The 20,084-nt window shown below is 32.9% G+C and overlaps 1 protein-coding gene across 9 annotated transcripts in view; it reads right to left on the minus strand.

Annotated features, from left to right (window-relative positions):
- Positions 1 to 20,084, minus strand: part of LOC115219527 (protocadherin beta-15) — a 291,794-nt gene that overhangs the window by 52,914 nt on the left and 218,796 nt on the right. For 5 of the 9 annotated variants that reach the window (XR_005001972.1, XR_003882311.2, XM_029789706.2 and 2 more), the window contains exon 2: positions 7,528 to 10,002. Coding sequence is in view for 7 of the 9 variants with exons in the window: in XM_029789706.2 (XP_029645566.1) it covers positions 7,528 to 9,963 (2,436 nt within the window). In the remaining 2 variants the exon portion in view is untranslated. Of the gene's footprint in view, positions 1 to 7,527; positions 10,003 to 20,084 lie in introns of those variants that run through there. The other 4 variants (XM_036509221.1, XM_036509218.1, XM_036509220.1 and 1 more) reach the window with 1 other exon arrangement.

A 20,084-nucleotide genomic window follows, 5' to 3' on the forward strand; every position in this document is an offset into this window, starting at 1 on the left:
AGAGTATTCCATTTTTATTTGCAAAGTCTCTCACTTTCTCATTTAAGTTTTAATTTGTTATTTGGGAAACCAATAGTTTATTCTATTAATGTATACGTAGTGTAAAAATATTATTTATTGAATGAAAATTTTAAAAGATATCTGTTCAATTTTTGAACACATGATAGGTGTGAGAAGAGCCTAGAAAGCTGGGTAATTACTATTAGAAGATGAGGAGAAAAAAGTACTCGAAATTTGCACCTTATTCACAATTTCCAAACATTCTATTCCACTAAGCCAATGTATATACAAATTGAGTGACTTCAACAGTGACACACACACACACACACCAATACACACTCACACACATGCATAGATACATATACATACAAATGAAAGGCAATGAATGTGTGTGTGTGTGTGTGTGTGTGTGCATGTGCTCACTGACAAAACTTCGTGCTGCATCACTTTTGTGAAGTTTTGTTAGTAAACAGGTCGCGGTTTCAGACACAAATGAAATTTTAATGCTGAAGTGAAACTGGTACTGCTTAAATACAATTGTTACGTACAAAACATTTTAAATGTACACTGTGTGGACATGTAATGACACCGTAGCCCTAACCCTAACTAACCCTAACCCTAAAAACTACCCCCCCCCTTTATATCATTACATATAGATGCATTAGGACCTCTGTATTTAAGAAGTGCTGTGAAACTAATGGGTTTTGTGTGTTCTTGAATTGCTTATGCTGCAATTGTGTTTGTTTCAGCACATGATCTCAGATCAAGTGACTTGCTATGCAAGTATGTCTCTGTAATTTTTAAAAATCACTGTGGATAAATGGTAGCAATGACCATCTCAGGCTCTCCAATATTTTAATTTCTAAACAGAAACTATCGAGGGTAGAAAATGGGGTTGCAAAAATTCCATAATTTCTCAAATTTTCTTTTTTATAGCATATAAATATATTTATGGGGAAAAAATGTTGTAAAGCATTAATACATGCAAGAGTGATAAAAGAACAAGAAGGTTTGTCTTTGGACGTGCTAGAAATAACAGCCAACTCGCCCTTCACTCACTTTTCCTGATGAAAATATTAACAATTTAAAAAATCTTTTTACCGAAAATGTTCTTCCCATGGTTTTGAAGTGTAAAAAAAAAATTGGCCAAAATAGGTCCAGAGTGAGATGATGAGGGAGGGGGTGGGATGTAAAAAAAGAGTTTTCAAAACTTTTTCATACAAAGATGCCCTTCTTCCCCTCAACCCCACCATTTTGAAGGCTATGGATTAAAAAAAAAATGGGGGGAAATCCCTGAAAAAATTTTCCCCACAAATTTCTTTATAATCTTAGTCTATGCTGTTTGAAAGGGATTTGTATAAATTTTCATTAAAAGATACCCATCTTTCTGAAAGTTATGAGGGAAAAAAGTCAGATCATGTGAATTTAAAACTCCTCTCTCCACCCTCTCGAAAAATTTTTCCCATAAATCCCTATATACTCTGAAGCCATAACATCTAAGAGGTATTTTTAGAAAATTTTGTTAAAAAGTATCCATTTTTCTGGATGTTATGAGGCAACAAAGTCAGGGGTGTATACATCTGTAGTAATATTCTTTTATTTATATGATTGTTTTGTTACATATTTATTTCATTCATTGTTTGCAATGTTCTCTCTCCCCCCCCCCTCTCTCTCACACATACTGCAAAGCTTACAGATGGACTGCTGAACTGAGATCTCTATGTTTCTTTGAGGGGAAGGTAAAACTTGACAAATGGCTTCTCCCTCTGTTGTTGGACTACCGCAATGTTTGCTTAAAAATGAGAGATTATCACTGTGATAATCTCTCACAGAGTTCTATATATCTTGATATGAGATCACCATGTTGTGCACATATGGTTGTGATGCATGTACCTGGTGTACCCTTATCAGACGGGTAGTCATGATGGGTATACTGGGCTTCCTATATTTTATATCAGTGTCACTTTGATGGCATGTACTGCTCTCTCACTCAATGATATAATAAAACAATTATAATAATAGTTTTCAAATTTTGACACAAACCAGCAATTTCAGGGGAGCATTTAATCATTTACACTAACACCAGTTCACCACTGGTACTTATTTCATTATTTTATTAATTCCGGAAAGATGAACAATAAAGTTGCTCTCCGTAGGATTTAAACTTAGAATATAAAGAGCTGGAACAAATACCACAAGGCACTTTTCCCTGATGCTCTTATGATTCTGTCAATCCAACTATCTTTAAATAATAATAATAATAATAATAATAATAATAATAATAATAATAACAATAATAGTTTCAAATTTTGGCATAAGCCAGCGTTTTTGAGGAAGGGGTCAAGTCAATTACTCCAACACCAGTGCTCAACTGGTATTTATTTCATTATTTCATCAGCCCTTAAAGGATGTAAAACAAAGTTGACCTAGGTGGAATTTGAACTCACAGCATAAAGATGAACGAAATGCTGATAAACATTTTGTCTAGCATGGTAGCAATTCTGCCAGCCCACTGCATCATTATTATTATTGTTGTTGTTTTTGTTGTTATTATTATTATTATTATTATTATTATTATTATTATTATTATTATTATTATTATCAATAATGATAATAAATGATGCTGCTGTTGATGATGATGATGATGTTTATGATGATAGTGGTAATGGTTATTGAGTATTGATTTCTGTGCATTTAATTATATTATATTTTATTTATATTCATGTATCATGTGATATGAAATATCACACAATATATTTGTCAGCAATGAGATATCCAAGCCCACATAGTAAAACAATGATAACTCTGTGTACACACACACACACACACACACATATATATATATAGATACACACACACACACACACACACACACATATATATATATGTAAGAATTTATGAAATGTTATAGATTTGAATTTGATGATAGGAATGTATGTATGGTTTAATAATATCGCTTTTAGTGTCACAACGGAATATCCCTGTCATACAGCATTTATAGACATATGTGATGATACAATATAATTATGTTTGCATATATATTAGCAGGAATAGTGATGTGTCAATGGAGAACTGATCGGTAACATCAGCATATCAGAAAATCAAGCCATAGTATTAGCTTCAGTTTTAAGTGAAAGTTGATAGGTTGGTAGAAGTTAACCTGTGAATATTGGAAGATTTCATGCAACGCTGATAAGTTCAATTACACCAAATAACACAATTTTTGTCCTTGAGAAGCAAATGTTATTTATTACTTGTTTATCCCTAGAAAGTATGAAAAATAGCTAATATTTCCTTCAAAGTTTGCTTTTGTTACATTTATCCAAACCCCAAAGAATCTCTCTCTTAGCACATGGCTATGATGCTCCCCCCCCCACTACTCTTGTTCGAGATCAGTGATGCACATATTGTCAGCCACAGAGGGACGTGCTCAAGTGATTAGAGTCAAGCAACTGACAAGCAAATCTGTGGTAATGAGCAGAATATTTGTTATAATGATATTTCTGCTTCTGCCACTCACCACTGAATTTGTCTGAAATGTAATGGAAAATATATCAGTTTCAAAGCACTGATGCCCAAGAGACGAAAGCAAAGTTTGAAGGGAAGAGTAGTCACTTCCTTTGATTTCTCGTTAGAAGCAAATAAGAAATAACACTCACTGACTAAAGACAGAAATTAACAAAAGTTTTGTTGAGCAGTGTTATTGTTGTGAAGAGTGGAGAAGCTTATATTTCAGTACCAGAGAATAAAATGAGACAGAACACTGCTCATCTAAGGAGACGTAACACCAAACAAATCTTGCATTCTGATAGCTGCTGTGTGCATGTGGTAAATTTTGCATCAGACCAACACAAGTTTAAAGAATGAATGAATGGGGTTGGCTAAGCACAAACTATACCCACTATAATAATAAAATCCTGCTGCTTAGTGAGGGTACTTTATTGAGCATTTAAAAAAGGTTAAGTGGGCAAACTTTAACACAAGATCTGCAGGAAGGTAGATATGTATATAACCGATATCTGGCACTCTCTGTGGTTCCACAGATGCTGTGAATGTTTTGACTTGGCTTTCCTTCATGGGATATCCATGAGTGGTGATGCAGTATGTGTATTTCGGTTAGGCAATTGCTTCTGGAAACAACCAAAGCACAGCAGAAGAAGAAGTTAAATTTCTGTTTCTACAATCGACCAATGACAAAAATGACCAACTATTTCCCAATGAAATGCAAAAACTTGAAATATTTTGATATCATCCCTTAAAATGAAGAATAAAGAGAAAGTAAACCATTGTTAATCTTTCTTTAATGCATGATGAAAAATCATAACTCAAAATGTTTTGGTGTGTTGCCAACCAACAAGTTTTTTGCTTTTCTCTGATGGAGAGCAAAATCTGGAAACACTTTGATATCTTGTTATACAATGGTAAGTAAGAAAAGGCAAAAGTGCTGTCAGTCTTTTTTTACTCTCTAATGAAGAACTGGACTTGAAACATTTCAGTATGTTTCACAGCAATGAGTAATAGAGAAAGATTAACCCTTTTGATACCAACTCACCCCTTGTTCTATGATACAAACATCCAGTTTTAATGTAATCTAAATTTAAACCTTCCATTAAAATTACTTGGGAGAAATAAGGATAAACATAAATTTATTTAGTGTTCCCTGATGGTTTGTTGTTGTTGATCATCTAAACACACTTGGAACACATTGCAGGGCTGCAAGCAACCATAATGGTGAAACACACATAGGAACTATAATATAAACTTGTGTTTAACCTTATTCTTTCGACAATTTCTCTGTGCTTCATAACTAGTAATACTGGTTTCACGTTTTGACTCAAGGCCAGCAATTTTGAGGGAACATGTAAGTCGATTACATTGACCCCCAGTAATCAACTGGTACTTATTTTATTGACTCTGAAAGAATGAAAGGCAAAGTTGACTTTGGTGGAAGTTGAACTCAGAATGTAAAGACGGACAAAATGCCACCAGGTATTTTGCTTGGTGTTAACGGTTTCTGCCAGCTCATCATCTTATTCAAAACTAGTAATGCTACTCAGTATAGAAGTTACTCAATAATTACAGAGGAAGCAGACTGGATTATGATAATCTACATGGAGCTTTAAACATAACAGTAGCAGTTGTACATTTATTTGTACACAATTTCTACTATTAATATTTCATAATCAATTTGTATTCCAAACACCAATTTAATAATGGCAGAGATATTTTACTAAATTCTTATTTTCAAAATTAACTGAACCAACAGAAATACGATACAAAAGTTATTTTTGGTTTTACTCTATTTTCCTTTGAAGAGTTAGAACCCAAAACAGAATTTCCACTCATTACAGCAATCAAACTAATTAACATTCCGCAAACTCATTTTTCATTAATTATAGCTGATCAAAACCCAGCAAGTTCTCCAGGTTTGGATGAAGAATTAGCTTTGTCATCTCAGAGAAAATAAGTTCAAAGTTACAGCAGGTATTTTGATCTATCTCTAGCTCGAACTAATTTCGCTATTTGATATCAGTTTCCTTAACTATGAAGTATTGCAGGAAACGTTTGCTTGCAACAGCTAATAACCTATCTGGAAAATGTGAAGATTCACATTTTTCAATTCGCATTATGATGGTAGCGATAACATGGAAAGCTTAATTCAATATTTAAATTACATAATTTATATCAGCTATCATCTACAATCAGGTGGAAATAAATCCATTATTTTCTAAATGAAGCATAGAGTTTACAAATTCAGTGCATAACCATGAGAAATAAAATTAACTCAGATACATTATTAAAATTAGTTCCCTATAATGAAAATCAAATGTTTTATTTTTGTTTGTTTTTATGATATCACAAGCATCGGCCTTACTACACAGAGACATATACTGCAAAACCCTGTTAACATGACTAATAAAGTTTTTTTTGATATTTAAACATTATCATTGCAGCATGGAAGGTGTTTGTAAGCCATTTAAGAAACACACAAAAGCCGTTCGATTCACTTCAACATTTAAGTTTAATTTGGCAAAAAGCGACGAAAATATTTTGACAAATTAAACTTAAATGTTTCTTAAATGGCTTACAAACACCTTCCACGCTGCAATTGTTTTCGTTCCAGCACACGATCTCAGATCAAATCACTTGCTATGCAAGTACATCTCCGTAATTAAACGTTATCATATTTGCAGTACTGTTCAAGACATGGAGGGAGGTGTTTAATAACTGGATTCTGTCTAGCCTTTTAAAACAAACCATTAATAATTGAACTGGTATTAGTATCTACTTTTGGTTAGATTAATGAGGCATACAGAATAAAGTACCATATTGTTGTTGCGTAACCTCATTTCAGTCCTGATTAAGTAAACTTAGGAAAGATATTTAATCCGAGATCATCTTGCCTTTGAAGGAGTATGTATAATACAGTGTCTAATATGTCATTAACAGAGTGAGATTTAAGCCTTTAGAATGCAATCTGGATATATCTAACCCAAATAGTCTACCTGTTTTATGTTCAAATTGTCCAGATCAAACCTCTTGCACCTACCCTGCAATGTCATTTGAAAAATAAACAATCACATCATTGAAATCTCAAAGCTACAAGATAATGCATGTTTATGTTTAATTCAAAATTGTGTTATAATTAAACATTACAATAGAGTAATTGGTAGCTTTTTCTTTTAGTAGATCAAGCAACTAATCAAAGGCTCTTGCATTGGCTCACAGTTCAAGGGCACAGCACAACCCTTCCCGATTGGCTAAAAGATAAACAGAAACAAAACATAGACTTAAACTCTTCCTCTTCAGACATATATGCTGATACCGACAGCAGCAGTCATAAACTTATGACTCATTGAAACTTGTATCATCGAATACTGCAGCAGTTCAGCCATTTTGTTTTAACTGTTTGAATTGTTGTTGAATAAATTTGAAGAGGAATTAAACTATAAAATATGACTTAAAACAGGAAAAAACCTGTCTTTGGTTAATTACATTCCTGTTCTGACATCACCTTCTGACTTTTGGGTATCTTCTTTCAACTGAATTCACTATATTGCTAGCATTCACACCAGATCTTGATTTGAGGGTAAGTTTCTTCCTTTTGCCACCAGTGTCAGAGGCTTTGTGACGGAGTCATTGACAATGTCTTTCACTATTTGAATAATTCATAAAAATAAAAAGTAACGAAAAAGATGAAGCGAAAATCCCAATGTGTGTTAATTATTTGTTTTTTTTTGTTTTTTTTTCTGTACAATTATGTTAAGATTACTGCAGTAGTGCACTTCAGATAATAACCATGGTTTTATTTTATTAGGCCATGACTACCTCATTTAAGCATATTTTGTGGGCAGTAATCTTTTTTTAGTAGTGTCTCAGGTTCTGAAAAATTTTCCAGGTTGTTGGGAATCAAAACCATATCAAAGTTATGGTAAAGGAAGAAAACCGACTTCTTCCACTATAAAAAAGAAAATAGATTTTTTTTTTTACATATGAAAATAAATAAAACTAAATAGAATTACTTACTTGTGTAGTATCATCAGCTGAAGATTTTAGCTGAATTGCCAAAGTAGAATCTCTCCAATTTTGTCCTGATTTATATCCTGAATAGAACCCTCTTTTTAATACTGATGATGTATGGGGGTTTCTGCTGAGACTTGGATTAGTCTCCATAGCAACGGGGGCATCGTATTTGAGAGATATTTGTTCACAAATATCTTCTGAGTGTCTTCTCTCCCCGACTAAATCATTGTTTGCATCAATCCGGTAACCGTACTGAACCTCTCTTTGATTCTGTCTTTGAACAATGCAGACTATTATAGAGACTACAATAGCTGTAGATATTATCACAGCAGCTATTACGATTATTACTACTAAACTGATATGTATCATATCATCTGACTCAGTGTGTTGAGCTGTGTAAAGCTGAGAAGTGCTGTTGCTGACCGTCAGAGTCAGAAATACTGTGGTGGTTGCTGACAATACTGGAGTCCCACTGTCTCTGACCACAAACTGAAGGTCATATGACCCAGCATCATTTTGGTAAACTGGACGAGAGAAAGACAATACTCCAGTATAAGGATTAATAATGAATAACTGTTTGTGGTTTCCTCCTATTATTTCATATCTGAGGAAAGCATTCACATGGCTGTCTCTGTCAGAAGCTCTTAATGTTGTGACGTCATTCTTACTCTGCGGATGGTAATGGACATCTATGTTAAAAGGGTTAACACTAGGAAATGTAAAATATGGTGCATTGTCATTTTTATCAATAACTTCAACAAGCACATTAGCAGTGCTGTTCAATGCTGGACTGCCATTGTCTGTAACTAAAATGTTGAACTCATAAATATCCTGCTGTTCATGGTCCAATGAATGAGTCGTTGAAATAAATCCAAAGTCAGAAATTTGAAAAGGAAGAATATCATTATGGTTGTGTAATAAAGAATAGGTCAGGTGACCTCCCTGTCCTAAATCAGGGTCAGTTGCATTAATATAACCAACTGGAAAGTTTTCTTTCTCATTCTCATAGGTTAGAAATTTGAATGTATCTTTAGTAAATTGTGGCTGTACATCATTGACATCCATCACTTGGATTGAGAACCTTCTCTCTGTATGAAGAGAAGGTGAGCCTTCATCTTTACAAATAATTGAAAAGTCTATATAGTCTTCAGTCTCTCTATCGACGGAATTCTTGACAATAACTTTATATTTCTTTCTGCCAAGTTCTTGGAGTTGTATTTTATCATTCTGAAGATCACAAGAAACTTCTCCATTCAATCCAGCATCATTATCAGTAACCTTTACATAGGCAATGAAGCTGCCAACTTTGACCCCTTCAGAAATCACAGCTGAATTATCTTTTGATTTGGAAACAAATTTTACATCAATCCTTGGTGCATTATTCTGCTGGTTAATAATGTTTACATAAACCATTGCTATTGAATTTAAAGATGGTTCACCCCCGTCTTTTGCTTCTACATATAATTTATATGTTTGTCTTCTCTTCAGTGGAATTTTCTTACTTAAAAAAAGCTCCCCAGTGACTTCATTGAGTTCAAAGTATGATTTTGCCAGATCTGTTGTTTCAGAATTCAAATAATATGAAACAGCACCGTTTTTATCTGTGTCTAAATCTTTGGCAGATAAAATAAGAATAGGAGATTCTATGTCATTTGCGTTTTCAACTGAGACATTGTAAATATTCTGAGAAAAGATAGGTGCATTATCATTCACATCTGTAACCGATATCTGAACATTTAAAATACCTTCCCTAGGGGGAGTTCCACCATCTTTAGCAATGACTTGTATTGTATAAACATCTTTCGTTTCTCTGTCAAGTTTGCTTTTGAGAACGATATCAAGTTTCTCAGTGCCAACCATTCTTTTCAAAACTGATAGCTCAAAAGGAGCATTTTCATCTTTTTGAAGAACATAAGTAATCTGAGAATTTAAAATTCCTACATCTTTATCAACAGCACTGGGAATAGATTTTGTAGTTCCTTTCCCGTCTGTTTCGTCAAATTGGAGATTAATCATTTTATTTGGAAATATTGGCTCGTTATCATTAATATCTTCAACAATGATTTTGATTTCAATAATTTTCACAAATGATTCTTCATGTCGGACAGCAATTTCTATCATTCTAAAACATTCCCTTCTGTATTTACAAAGTGACTCTGAGTCCAAAGTTTTGCCGGTGTATAACTTCCCTATTTTGGAGACATTGAACAACTGAGCATTTCCAGTCAGACTTTCATGTAATTGACTAAAAGTAATAAGATTATGGCCTTGTGGTGGAAAACTGTCCACAAATTTGGTATTGGCAGCAATATCTCCGACATAGGTACCGGGATTTTGTTCTTCTTGTACATGATAGGTGAGAACAACACCGAGGCTTGTATTTAAAATATATATTAATATAAATACTTCTATTTCTAAAAGTTTCTTACTCAGAGTCATTTCAAAATAATTTTCATCCAAATATTATTGAGATTTTATCTGAAAATACAAAAAGAAAAGAGAAAAAAAAAATCTTTGAAAAACATCATGCAATGACTTTGAGATAATCTATTTCTTTGAATTCCTTCTGCTGCACAATATACAATATTTATTGTGTTCTGTTAAAGACTGTGTAATACACTCTTTTCACTCTTTTCAATTAAAAGACAATGTGATTAAAAACAATGTGACAAAGAAGAAAAAACAAAAACAGTATAAAAGACATTGAGATACATTGTTGTCTGTTGTTAATAAGAATGTGATATACTGCTAGATGTAAATACAATGTGATATGCTGTTCTAAATCATTATTATATTATTATTATTATTATTATTATTATTATTATTATTATTATTATTGTTATTGTTATTATTATTGTTATTATTATTATTATTATTATTATTATTATTATTATTATTATTATTATTATATTATTATTGTTGTTATTATTGAAGGCGGCGAGCTGGCAGAAACGTTAGCACGCTGGGCGAAATGCGTTGCCGTATTTCGTCTGCCATTACGTTCTGAGTTCAAATTCCGTCTAGGTTGACTTTGCCTTTCATCCCTTTCGGGGTCGATAAATTAAGTACCAGTTACGCACTGGGGTCGATGTAATTGACTTAATCCGTTTGTCTGTCCTTGTTTGTCCCCACTATGTTTAGCCCCTTGTGGGTAATAAGGAAATATATTATTATTATTATTATTTTTATCATTATTAAATATAATACAATATAATGTAATACAATATAATACTCCAATATAATATGCTATTACTAGGTCCTGCCTGAGGAGTGTGGTCATGCAGGGGCAACCCATATGCAAATGCTAGCTTTTACTATGGCTCTGTGAATGAGTGTTTGATGCTATAGCCCTCAGTTGCTTTTCATACCATGAAGCTGGTTCATCTGGCATTTGGGGTAGAAGAGTAGAACATTCAGTTGTTTCTCGAATACATTTAGATTATAAATATGTACACACACACAGATAATCTGTGCGTGTGTGTATATATATATGTATATATATATTGTATATATATATATATATATATATATATATATATATATATATATGTGTGTGTGTGTGTGTGTGTATGTATATATTTGTATATATATATGTGTATATATATATATGTATATATATATATATATATATACATATGTACGTATGTATGTATATACTTGAGGAAACTAAGGACTAAATGTAATACTGTAAACTCCCTTTCACTTATATTTACATTATATATACATTATTATTTGTGTGTGTGTTTACATACATATATGTAAATGTCTTTGAGTGTGATGACTCAATTACACACACTAATGTTTTTATCACTGTCCCCTCTTTGATTTCTGGCCATGGCTCACCCCTTTTATCAAATACTTCCCATCCTCTATTCTTTCTATTCCTTCCCCCTTCCCTTTTCTTTCCTTCTCTTCCCTTTACTCCTTCTTTTCCAACTCATCACTTCTCTTCCTCTTTTCTCCCCTCCCCTTCCTATGCCTCTATAGTTCTTTCAGTGTTCTGCTTGGTTATTACCGGAACAAAATGACTGACGAGAGAGTAGCATTAATTCTGCAGGTCATTCAATTTTTCCCAACCAATCAATGGGCCGATTGAGCAAACCGATCAATAACGAACCCATAATGACTACTGGAAACGGCCATAAGTCAAATTTACTACAATAAAGAAATATGTAATGATCATTATTTATGCCTTGCTTTATATATATATATATATATATATATATATATAGATAGATAGATAGATAGATAGATAGATAGATAGATAGATAGATAGATAGATACATATATACATATATTGAGATAGATAGATAGATAGATAGATAGATAGATAGATAGATAGATAGATAGATAGATAGATAGATAGATAGATACATATATACATATATTGAGATAGATAGATAGATAGATAGATAGATAGATAGATAGATAGATAGATAGATAGATAGATAGATGGATGGATGGATAGATAGATAGATAGACAGTTCGTAGTTTATGTGATTCTAGTATCATAGTTGTTATATAAAGCTTTTCTATAAAACAAAATATTGTTATTGTTGAAGTTGTGATGACAATGTACTGAAGTCTGTTGACTGAGCAATACACAAGCTGATGAACCGACTCTGCTGGTCATTCATTTTTCCAGAAGTAGTAGCCAAATATCCCTCAAATTACATTCCACCATTATAAGTCTGATCAGTCTGAACTGACATGGAGTTAAACAACTACACAACATCTACAACAGCTATGTGAATTTTCTTGCTTTTTTTTTCCTGTTATCGTGTATGCTTTATATGACATATGTATCTATAAAACTGTATATGATATTGCAATCTCCATTGAAGAGGACATGCCAAAGTGCTGTGTTAACGACTATGTATATATTTCTATCTATAAAACCCTGTGATGTACTAATAAAGACCACAATAATATTCTTCATTCTATTACAGAAAAAAAAGAAGAAAATAACAATAATAAAAATAAATAGTATAAAACTAATAAAGTGGCCCTGCTCAGTCAATAGCTACCTGTTAAATTAATTCCTTATCACAACTTGGCTTTGCATTTGACTGTTTGAAGCAGGAAACTGCTCTCGAGGCTGATTTCTAAACAGGAATATGTAAACAAGAGGTCAAAAGGGGGAAAAATGGCATGGCATGGCATAGCGTAGTGAAATGGTAGAGAATTTCCTATGTCACATTCTGGTGAGAAGAAGAAATAAAAAGAATCAACATTCTCCCAGACAAGTCTCTTTACAAAGTGGAAATTATGAGTTGCATCCATTTTTAATTGAAAGTAACATTTGTATATCTTTATCCAGTAATTATGGAGGATACGTGCTGCCTTTGAAAAGTGGGGAAAGGTTTTTATATATTTCCTGTACTTAAAGATAAACAGGTACTTAAAGGGGGATATCTTTAAAGGGAAAAATGTTCATTTATCTAGCTGCAACTGTTTCGGCATTGATGTCTGTATTTGCAAGTTACGGCTTACATTCAAAGGCACCGTTCAAAGAAATCAAACAGAAGCCAACATATATTTGTTGAAGATATCTTTCATTAAATGCCAAGCAAATCAGTAACTCTTACAGAATTTTGCCACAACTGCTGCGGCCACAACTTGTTCTTTTCTTTATTTCTTTCTTTCTTTCTTTCTTTTCTTTCCTTTTCTTTCTTTCTTTTTTTGTTGTTGTTGTCGTTTCTGATTTCATCATAGAGAGTGGACGCCGTTTCCCCGTTTGAGAATCAAAAATGTATCAAAAGAAAAACGACAGCAAAATCGGAAGTATCACTTAATTAACCCTTAACCCTTTGAAATAACATATACAAATAAGTAAATGAATGAATAAAAACACCAGAAATACACAGTAAAAGACAAGAAATAAATAAAAAAATTAGAAAGTAAACATGTTGGAGAGATATACGGACTTTTATTGATGTATTTAAAGTAAGATAAGTATGTATAGGTGCATGTATGTAAATAGGTATGTAAATATGCATGTATGTAAGATAAGTATGAGGTATGTAAATATGTGTGTATATTTTTTATTTATGAAAGTAAATATATATAAAACTATGTATAAATGTAAATGTGTATGTATATGTGTAAGTATGTTTATAAATATGCACTAATGTATGCTTGTAAATATATATGCAGGTTTCATGTGTGTGTGTGTGTGTGTGCGTGTATGAATACATGTATGTTTGCATGTAAATCTGTATGTGTGTGTATGAATACATGTATGTTTGCATGTAGATCTGTATGTGTGTGTATGAATACATGTATGTTTGCATGTAGATCTGTATGTGTGTGTATGAATACATGTATGTTTGCATGTAGATCTGTATGTGTGTGTATGAATACATGTATGTTTGCATGTAAATCTGTATGTGTGTGTATGAATACATGTATGTTTGCATGTAGATCTGTATGTGTGTGTATGAATACATGTATGTTTGCATGTAGATCTGTATGTGTGTGTATGAATACATGTATGTTTGCATGTAGATCTGTATGTGTGTGTATGAATACATGTATGTTTGCATGTAAATCTGTATGTGTGTGTATGAATACATGTATGTTTGCATGTAGATCTGTATGTGTGTGTATGAATACATGTATGTTTGCATGTAGATCTGTATGTGTGTGTATGAATACATGTATGTTTGCATGTAGATCTGTATGTGTGTGTATGAATACATGTATGTTTGCATGTAGATCTGTATGTGTGTGTATGAATACATGTATGTTTGCATGTAGATCTGTATGTGTGTGTATGAATACATGTATGTTTGCATGTAGATCTGTATGTGTGTGTATGAATACATGTATGTTTGCATGTAGATCTGTATGTGTGTGTATGAATACATGTATGTTTGCATGTTGATCTGTATGTGTGTGTATGAATACATGTATGTTTGCATGTAAATCTGTATGTGTGTGTATGAATACATGTATGTTTGCATGTAGATCTGTATGTGTGTGTATGAATACATGTATGTTTGCATGTAGATCTGTATGTGTGTGTATGAATACATGTATGTTTGCATGTAGATCTGTATGTGTGTGTATGAATACATGTATGTTTGCATGTAGATCTGTATGTGTGTGTATGAATACATGTATGTTTGCATGTAAATCTGTATGTGTGTGTATGAATACATGTATGTTTGCATGTAAATCTGTATGTGTATGTATGCACGCAGGTCAGTAAGTATGAATATATATCATACATATATATGTATGTAGATGGCAGGTATTGCAGTTCTAATGATGATGATGATGATGATGATGATGCTTAAAACGTAGTTGAAGGAAGTAAGCTAATATATGACTTACAGCTACTAAATGTAACATCAACAACAACAACAGTAACAACAACTGCACAAACAAACAAGGGTTGCTGCTGTATTGCAAAGACTCGAGCAAGGAAGCAATTAAGCAAGCAAGCAAACAAGAGTGAACAAGAAGGTGAAAATGTAAGTGAAAAGCAAAATTTTGTTTTAAAATAAATGTAAATGAGTGAATAAATAAATAAAAAAAATATATATATATACAAATAATTAAGTAAATTAAAAATGATGAAATATTATTATTATTATTATTATTGTCATTGTTATTATTATTATTGTCGTTGTTGTTATTATTGTCGTTGTTGTTATTATTATTATTATTATTATTATTATTATTAGTATTATTATTATTATGTTCTTGTTGTTGTTGTTGTCTTTTTCATTACTCATAGCTTTCTGACAAAGACAAGCAAATCTGCACGATTTTTGAAATAAATTTCCCAGGAAGCTTTCTCCTTGCTTCAACAGAAGTAAATTTTATCTTCAAACTAAATTTAATTATCAAGCAATAAATTCAATTATGTCGTTAATTATGAGAGCAAAATTTAATTTTTGCAAAATATTTTATCTCAAATTTTTAAAATAAATAAAGAAACTTATAGCAACTTTGCCAGTTTATTGATTTTCCAATAAATTTCGGTGAAAGAAAAGATAAGAAGCATTTTAACAGCACACAATGGAAAATTCAAATATTAATTGATAAATTAACCTAAATTATCTTTTGTTTACTTCTATTTACTTCTTTTTTGCTAAAAAAAAAACAAACATATATGTTGAAAATGTAGTTTGGTATCAGGAAACACATGCCATACATACATATATATACATATACAAATACACATGTATGTACATAAACAGACATATCCTTACATATACATACATTTTATATATATGTATATATATATATACATATACATACATATATATATTTACATATGTGTATATATAACCACATAAACATACATGTGCTTACACATAGCTACAAATTTGTACATACATAACTACATACATGCACACACATATATATGCATACATATACATACACATTCCTACATACCTAACTACACACACACAAATACTTGCGCACACACATATGACCATACACAACCATACATGCTTGTACACACATATAAAAATATGCATGCACATACACACACAGTCACATATCAGAACAAGCAGTGAATGCAGTGTTAGATGCAAGCATGCATGTATAGAAGAACTATTTTAATTTGTTTATATTCGCAAATACACCTTTAGATTAGTAGAAAATAATGATCTATATGCACATTCCTTGAAGTGTGGGTTGCGGTAGGAAATGATGGCAATGGTGGTTGACAGAGGGATGGCAATGAAGTGTTGATATGGTAGTGTAGTGGGCTGGAGCGAGACTTAGTCAGAAGGTAATTGACTGCACTAATGGACAAGACGGTCTGGTGGACAGTGTTGGTTGTATGAGAACGACAGGCAAGATTGTAGAGGATAGTAAATGGATGCATACAGTGTTCTTATATTTAAATGTATATAATTCCACATACATGCCCCATTATTTCGTACATAAATGGACAGTCACTCATGACACACATTTGTTTATTCACATATAGCACACACATATTGTATATACATATATATGTGTGTATATATATATATATATATATATATATAGATGCATATATAGATACAACATGCACACATATGATGGAGTTTACCATTAACAACAGTATGTGAACATCTAGCTATTCAATGAGGTCAATGGAACTCAAAATTTCATCACTCTTAACAGCAGAAAGCTGTTTTATATACCAAATTATCTTTTGTTGAGGAATGTCATGTTTGAAACTATTTTCTGTTGCAGTATGTCAAGTTTATTTAGGCAACATGACTTGTAGAAAACACCAATTCTATTTTTCAGTAGAATATTTAACATCATTACTGGAGGAACCATAAAATTTAACTTCATAGTTAAGGGGTTAAGATAGTTACAACTGTTTACTAGAGCCAGCAAACCATCAGAGAATCTTATGGGTTTCCAATTCATTGCAGTTCAAATCTGCTTCATATACTGGCCTCCACTGTATTACAGAAGCATTAAGTTCTTGAAAACCTTGTTGTAATGTATAATTCCATAACATGAAACCTATATTCACATCAACCTCTGAGCCTCATAACATGAAAGTCAATAATAAAAATAGGTTTCATATTACAAAATTCCATATTAAAGCAAGATTTTCAGGAATGCAATGCTTCCTCAAATCAGAGGGTGCTTGCATTTCTGTTTTCCAGGGAGTTTGCTCAAAATGTTACTATGTCTATCTGCTATCTCATTGTTGTAGATTGTGTTTTCTTTTCCAGTAGACTGAGTGATGTTCTTGCACAACAGTTATGGACTTTTTGGTCCCTTAGTACTGGGTCTGCTCACTATTAAACCAAACCTTTCAAATTTCTAAATTATCCTAGATTTCTTCTGTAGGGTTAAGTAAAAAGAATCAGGTCACTGATATTTTGATGTTTCTATAGAGAAACAGTCATGAATTCTTGTGTTAAGGATTGTTGTTGTGGTTGTTGTTGTTGTTATTGAGCCCAACGCCTATCCTGGTTGAACTAATCTGTGACCAAAGGTGTTAAAGCCATAATGATTTATATTATCCAATGTACTTTTCTTTTATTTTAAGACAGTAGGGTGTGGTTTGAGGGAGATTTAACAGTTATTTCAAGTGGATCAAGTAGCCACATAGGGGTCCAGTCTTTGGCCTGAACACAAAAGATTAAAATGAAGCAGAGTAGAATGAAAAGAGGAGATAGAAGATTGATAAAAAAGGAGAGAGAGGGAGGATGTAGAATGAAAAACAGAGAGGGAGAAAGTGTAGAAACCTTTTGAACTACCACTACTAGACGAAATTCCCCTTGCTGTCTAGTTACAATAGCCTTGACTTTTTGGTTAAGCACACGATACAGTCTCACCTGATTGTGAGAGACTATTGTGATCTTTCACATGCCATATCCTCTCCATATGCCATCAGGAAAATGCCTGATTTTATTCTACAAACATTTTTCTGGAGATAGTGCCTTTATTTACAAGGAATTTAGCACAAAGCCCAGTCTTTGGTTGATCACACAGTACTCATAAGGATTTTCTACGTAGGCACAAGTCCATAAATTTGCAGTAAGGGATCATTAGTTGATTAAATCAGCCGCAGTTCTTGATTGGTACTTTATTCTATTGAGTTTGGAAGGATGAAAGGTGAAGTGATCTCAGTAGAATTTGAATGACAATCATAAAGAGATGTAATTAAATACCATTTTGTTTGATATTCTCATGATTCTGCCAATCTACTGCACTAATTTAGTGTTTGCAATAAAATGCAATATCACATGACTAGTCACATGACAAAGACTTGGTTGGCTTTCTGAAGTTTTGATCTTGAGTGGAGCAGAGCCTGCAGAAATCTATTTGATTCTTCTTTGTTTATATCCTCATCAAAGACGCCAATAGCCATGCTCTGTCTGGGCTAATGTTTCCTCAACATGAGTTTGCATAATACTCTGATGTATAACTCATGGCTTACCTCTTACCAGAAGTCCTTAAAACTAGTCCTCCACCTTTCAGTTACTGCATTTGTCGGTGTATAAGATACACCTCTATTTTATAAGTATATTTCGTGGGAAAACCCCAAAAAACAAATGTTATGTTTCATCATACACTTATTGAAAGATATTTTAAAGTGTTTTGTATAGGAAAATGTATGAGTCTGTGTACATAAGTCCAATGCTGTGTCAGTATATTGGAATAAAGTATAAAGACATAAGTTTATCATATATAAATTATGTTGTACTTATGAAGACAAATTTATCTTATATGAACTACGTTGTACAAGTACCATATTTCAACTTTATCAACTTTCAGATCAATCATACAGTCATAGTGTGGTCAAGAGAATTGCCATACATGTTATAAAACTCATATTTTTGGTTATGATGTTTTATGCTATCTGGTGGACTTATGTTCATCCATCTCTTGTCGCCTCGGGAACAGGGTGCAGGGGGTGAAAGTGCACTCCTAGAATCTTTTGGTCAGGTAATGAAAATACTTTGAACCTCCTTCTGAAAAACTTCATCACCAAAACAATTGAAAGGAAAAAACATTTTGGGACTGATTTGAAGTATTACTTTTCCATTATTGGATTTATTTGATTCATGTACAAATATAAATTTTGGACATGGGTTTACAACCCCTAAACAGATTTCATTCCTGCACATATGCTGTCTTCCTAGTCTATGGCACCCACTGTAATATGACCATATTATTGGGTCATCCCATAAATAATGCATCTTTTTCAATTGCATGAACTAAAAGTCGGAGGGGGACAGGATTAACTAGCTGCATCAATTTTCTATACAAGCAGGTAGTAATTTTACCTTGTTCTTATGCTTAATGCAATTTTTGAAGAGTGGAGTTCGATTTTAACAGTTATTTCTTCAAAGCTATAATGGAAGTGACAACGGAGTATATTTGGTATATTTTGCTTCATGAGTTCAATAAAGGCAACAATGCAACGGAAGGTGTGAGGAATTTTAATGCAGTATATTGGGATCGGACACTAAGCGTAAGCCAGTGTCAATGGTGGCTCCAGAAATTCCAAACTGGAAATTACAGCCTAAAAGACAAGCCTCATCCTGGAAGATCTGTAGAGCTCGATGAGGATGTCCTGCAAACCCTGGTGGAACAAAATCCCACCATAACTGTTGAGGACCTAGCTGAGAAGCTTGGATTTGGTTATTCAATCATTCATCTACACTTATGTGCTATTGGAAGAGTCAGCAAATTGGGTCAATGGGTTCCTCACAAACTTTCCAAGTCTAATTGCATGCAGAGAGTGAATGTGTGCTCTGCTTTGCCATCACGTCTCACAAACGTACCTTTTTTGGACTGAATAGTGGCTGGTGATGAGAAATGGGTTCTCTATTAAAATGTTAAGTGCCGAAGACAGTGGATAGGGAAAGGAAAAACACTGGTACTCCTGGCTAAAGAAGGTCTTCACCCACATAAAGTGTTGTTATCTGTTTAATGGGATATGAAAGGTTTAGTTCACTTTGAACTTATAAACCCAAACCAAACGATAACAAAGGAGATCTACAGTGAACAGCTTGAGTGGCTTAAGTCATGCTAGAAGTAAAATGACCATCTTTGGTTCCAAGATGAAAGGTGTTCTT

The sequence above is a fragment of the Octopus sinensis genome, linkage group LG14 (genome assembly GCF_006345805.1).
Source record: "Octopus sinensis linkage group LG14, ASM634580v1, whole genome shotgun sequence".
Lineage (NCBI taxonomy): Eukaryota > Metazoa > Mollusca > Cephalopoda > Octopoda > Octopodidae > Octopus > Octopus sinensis.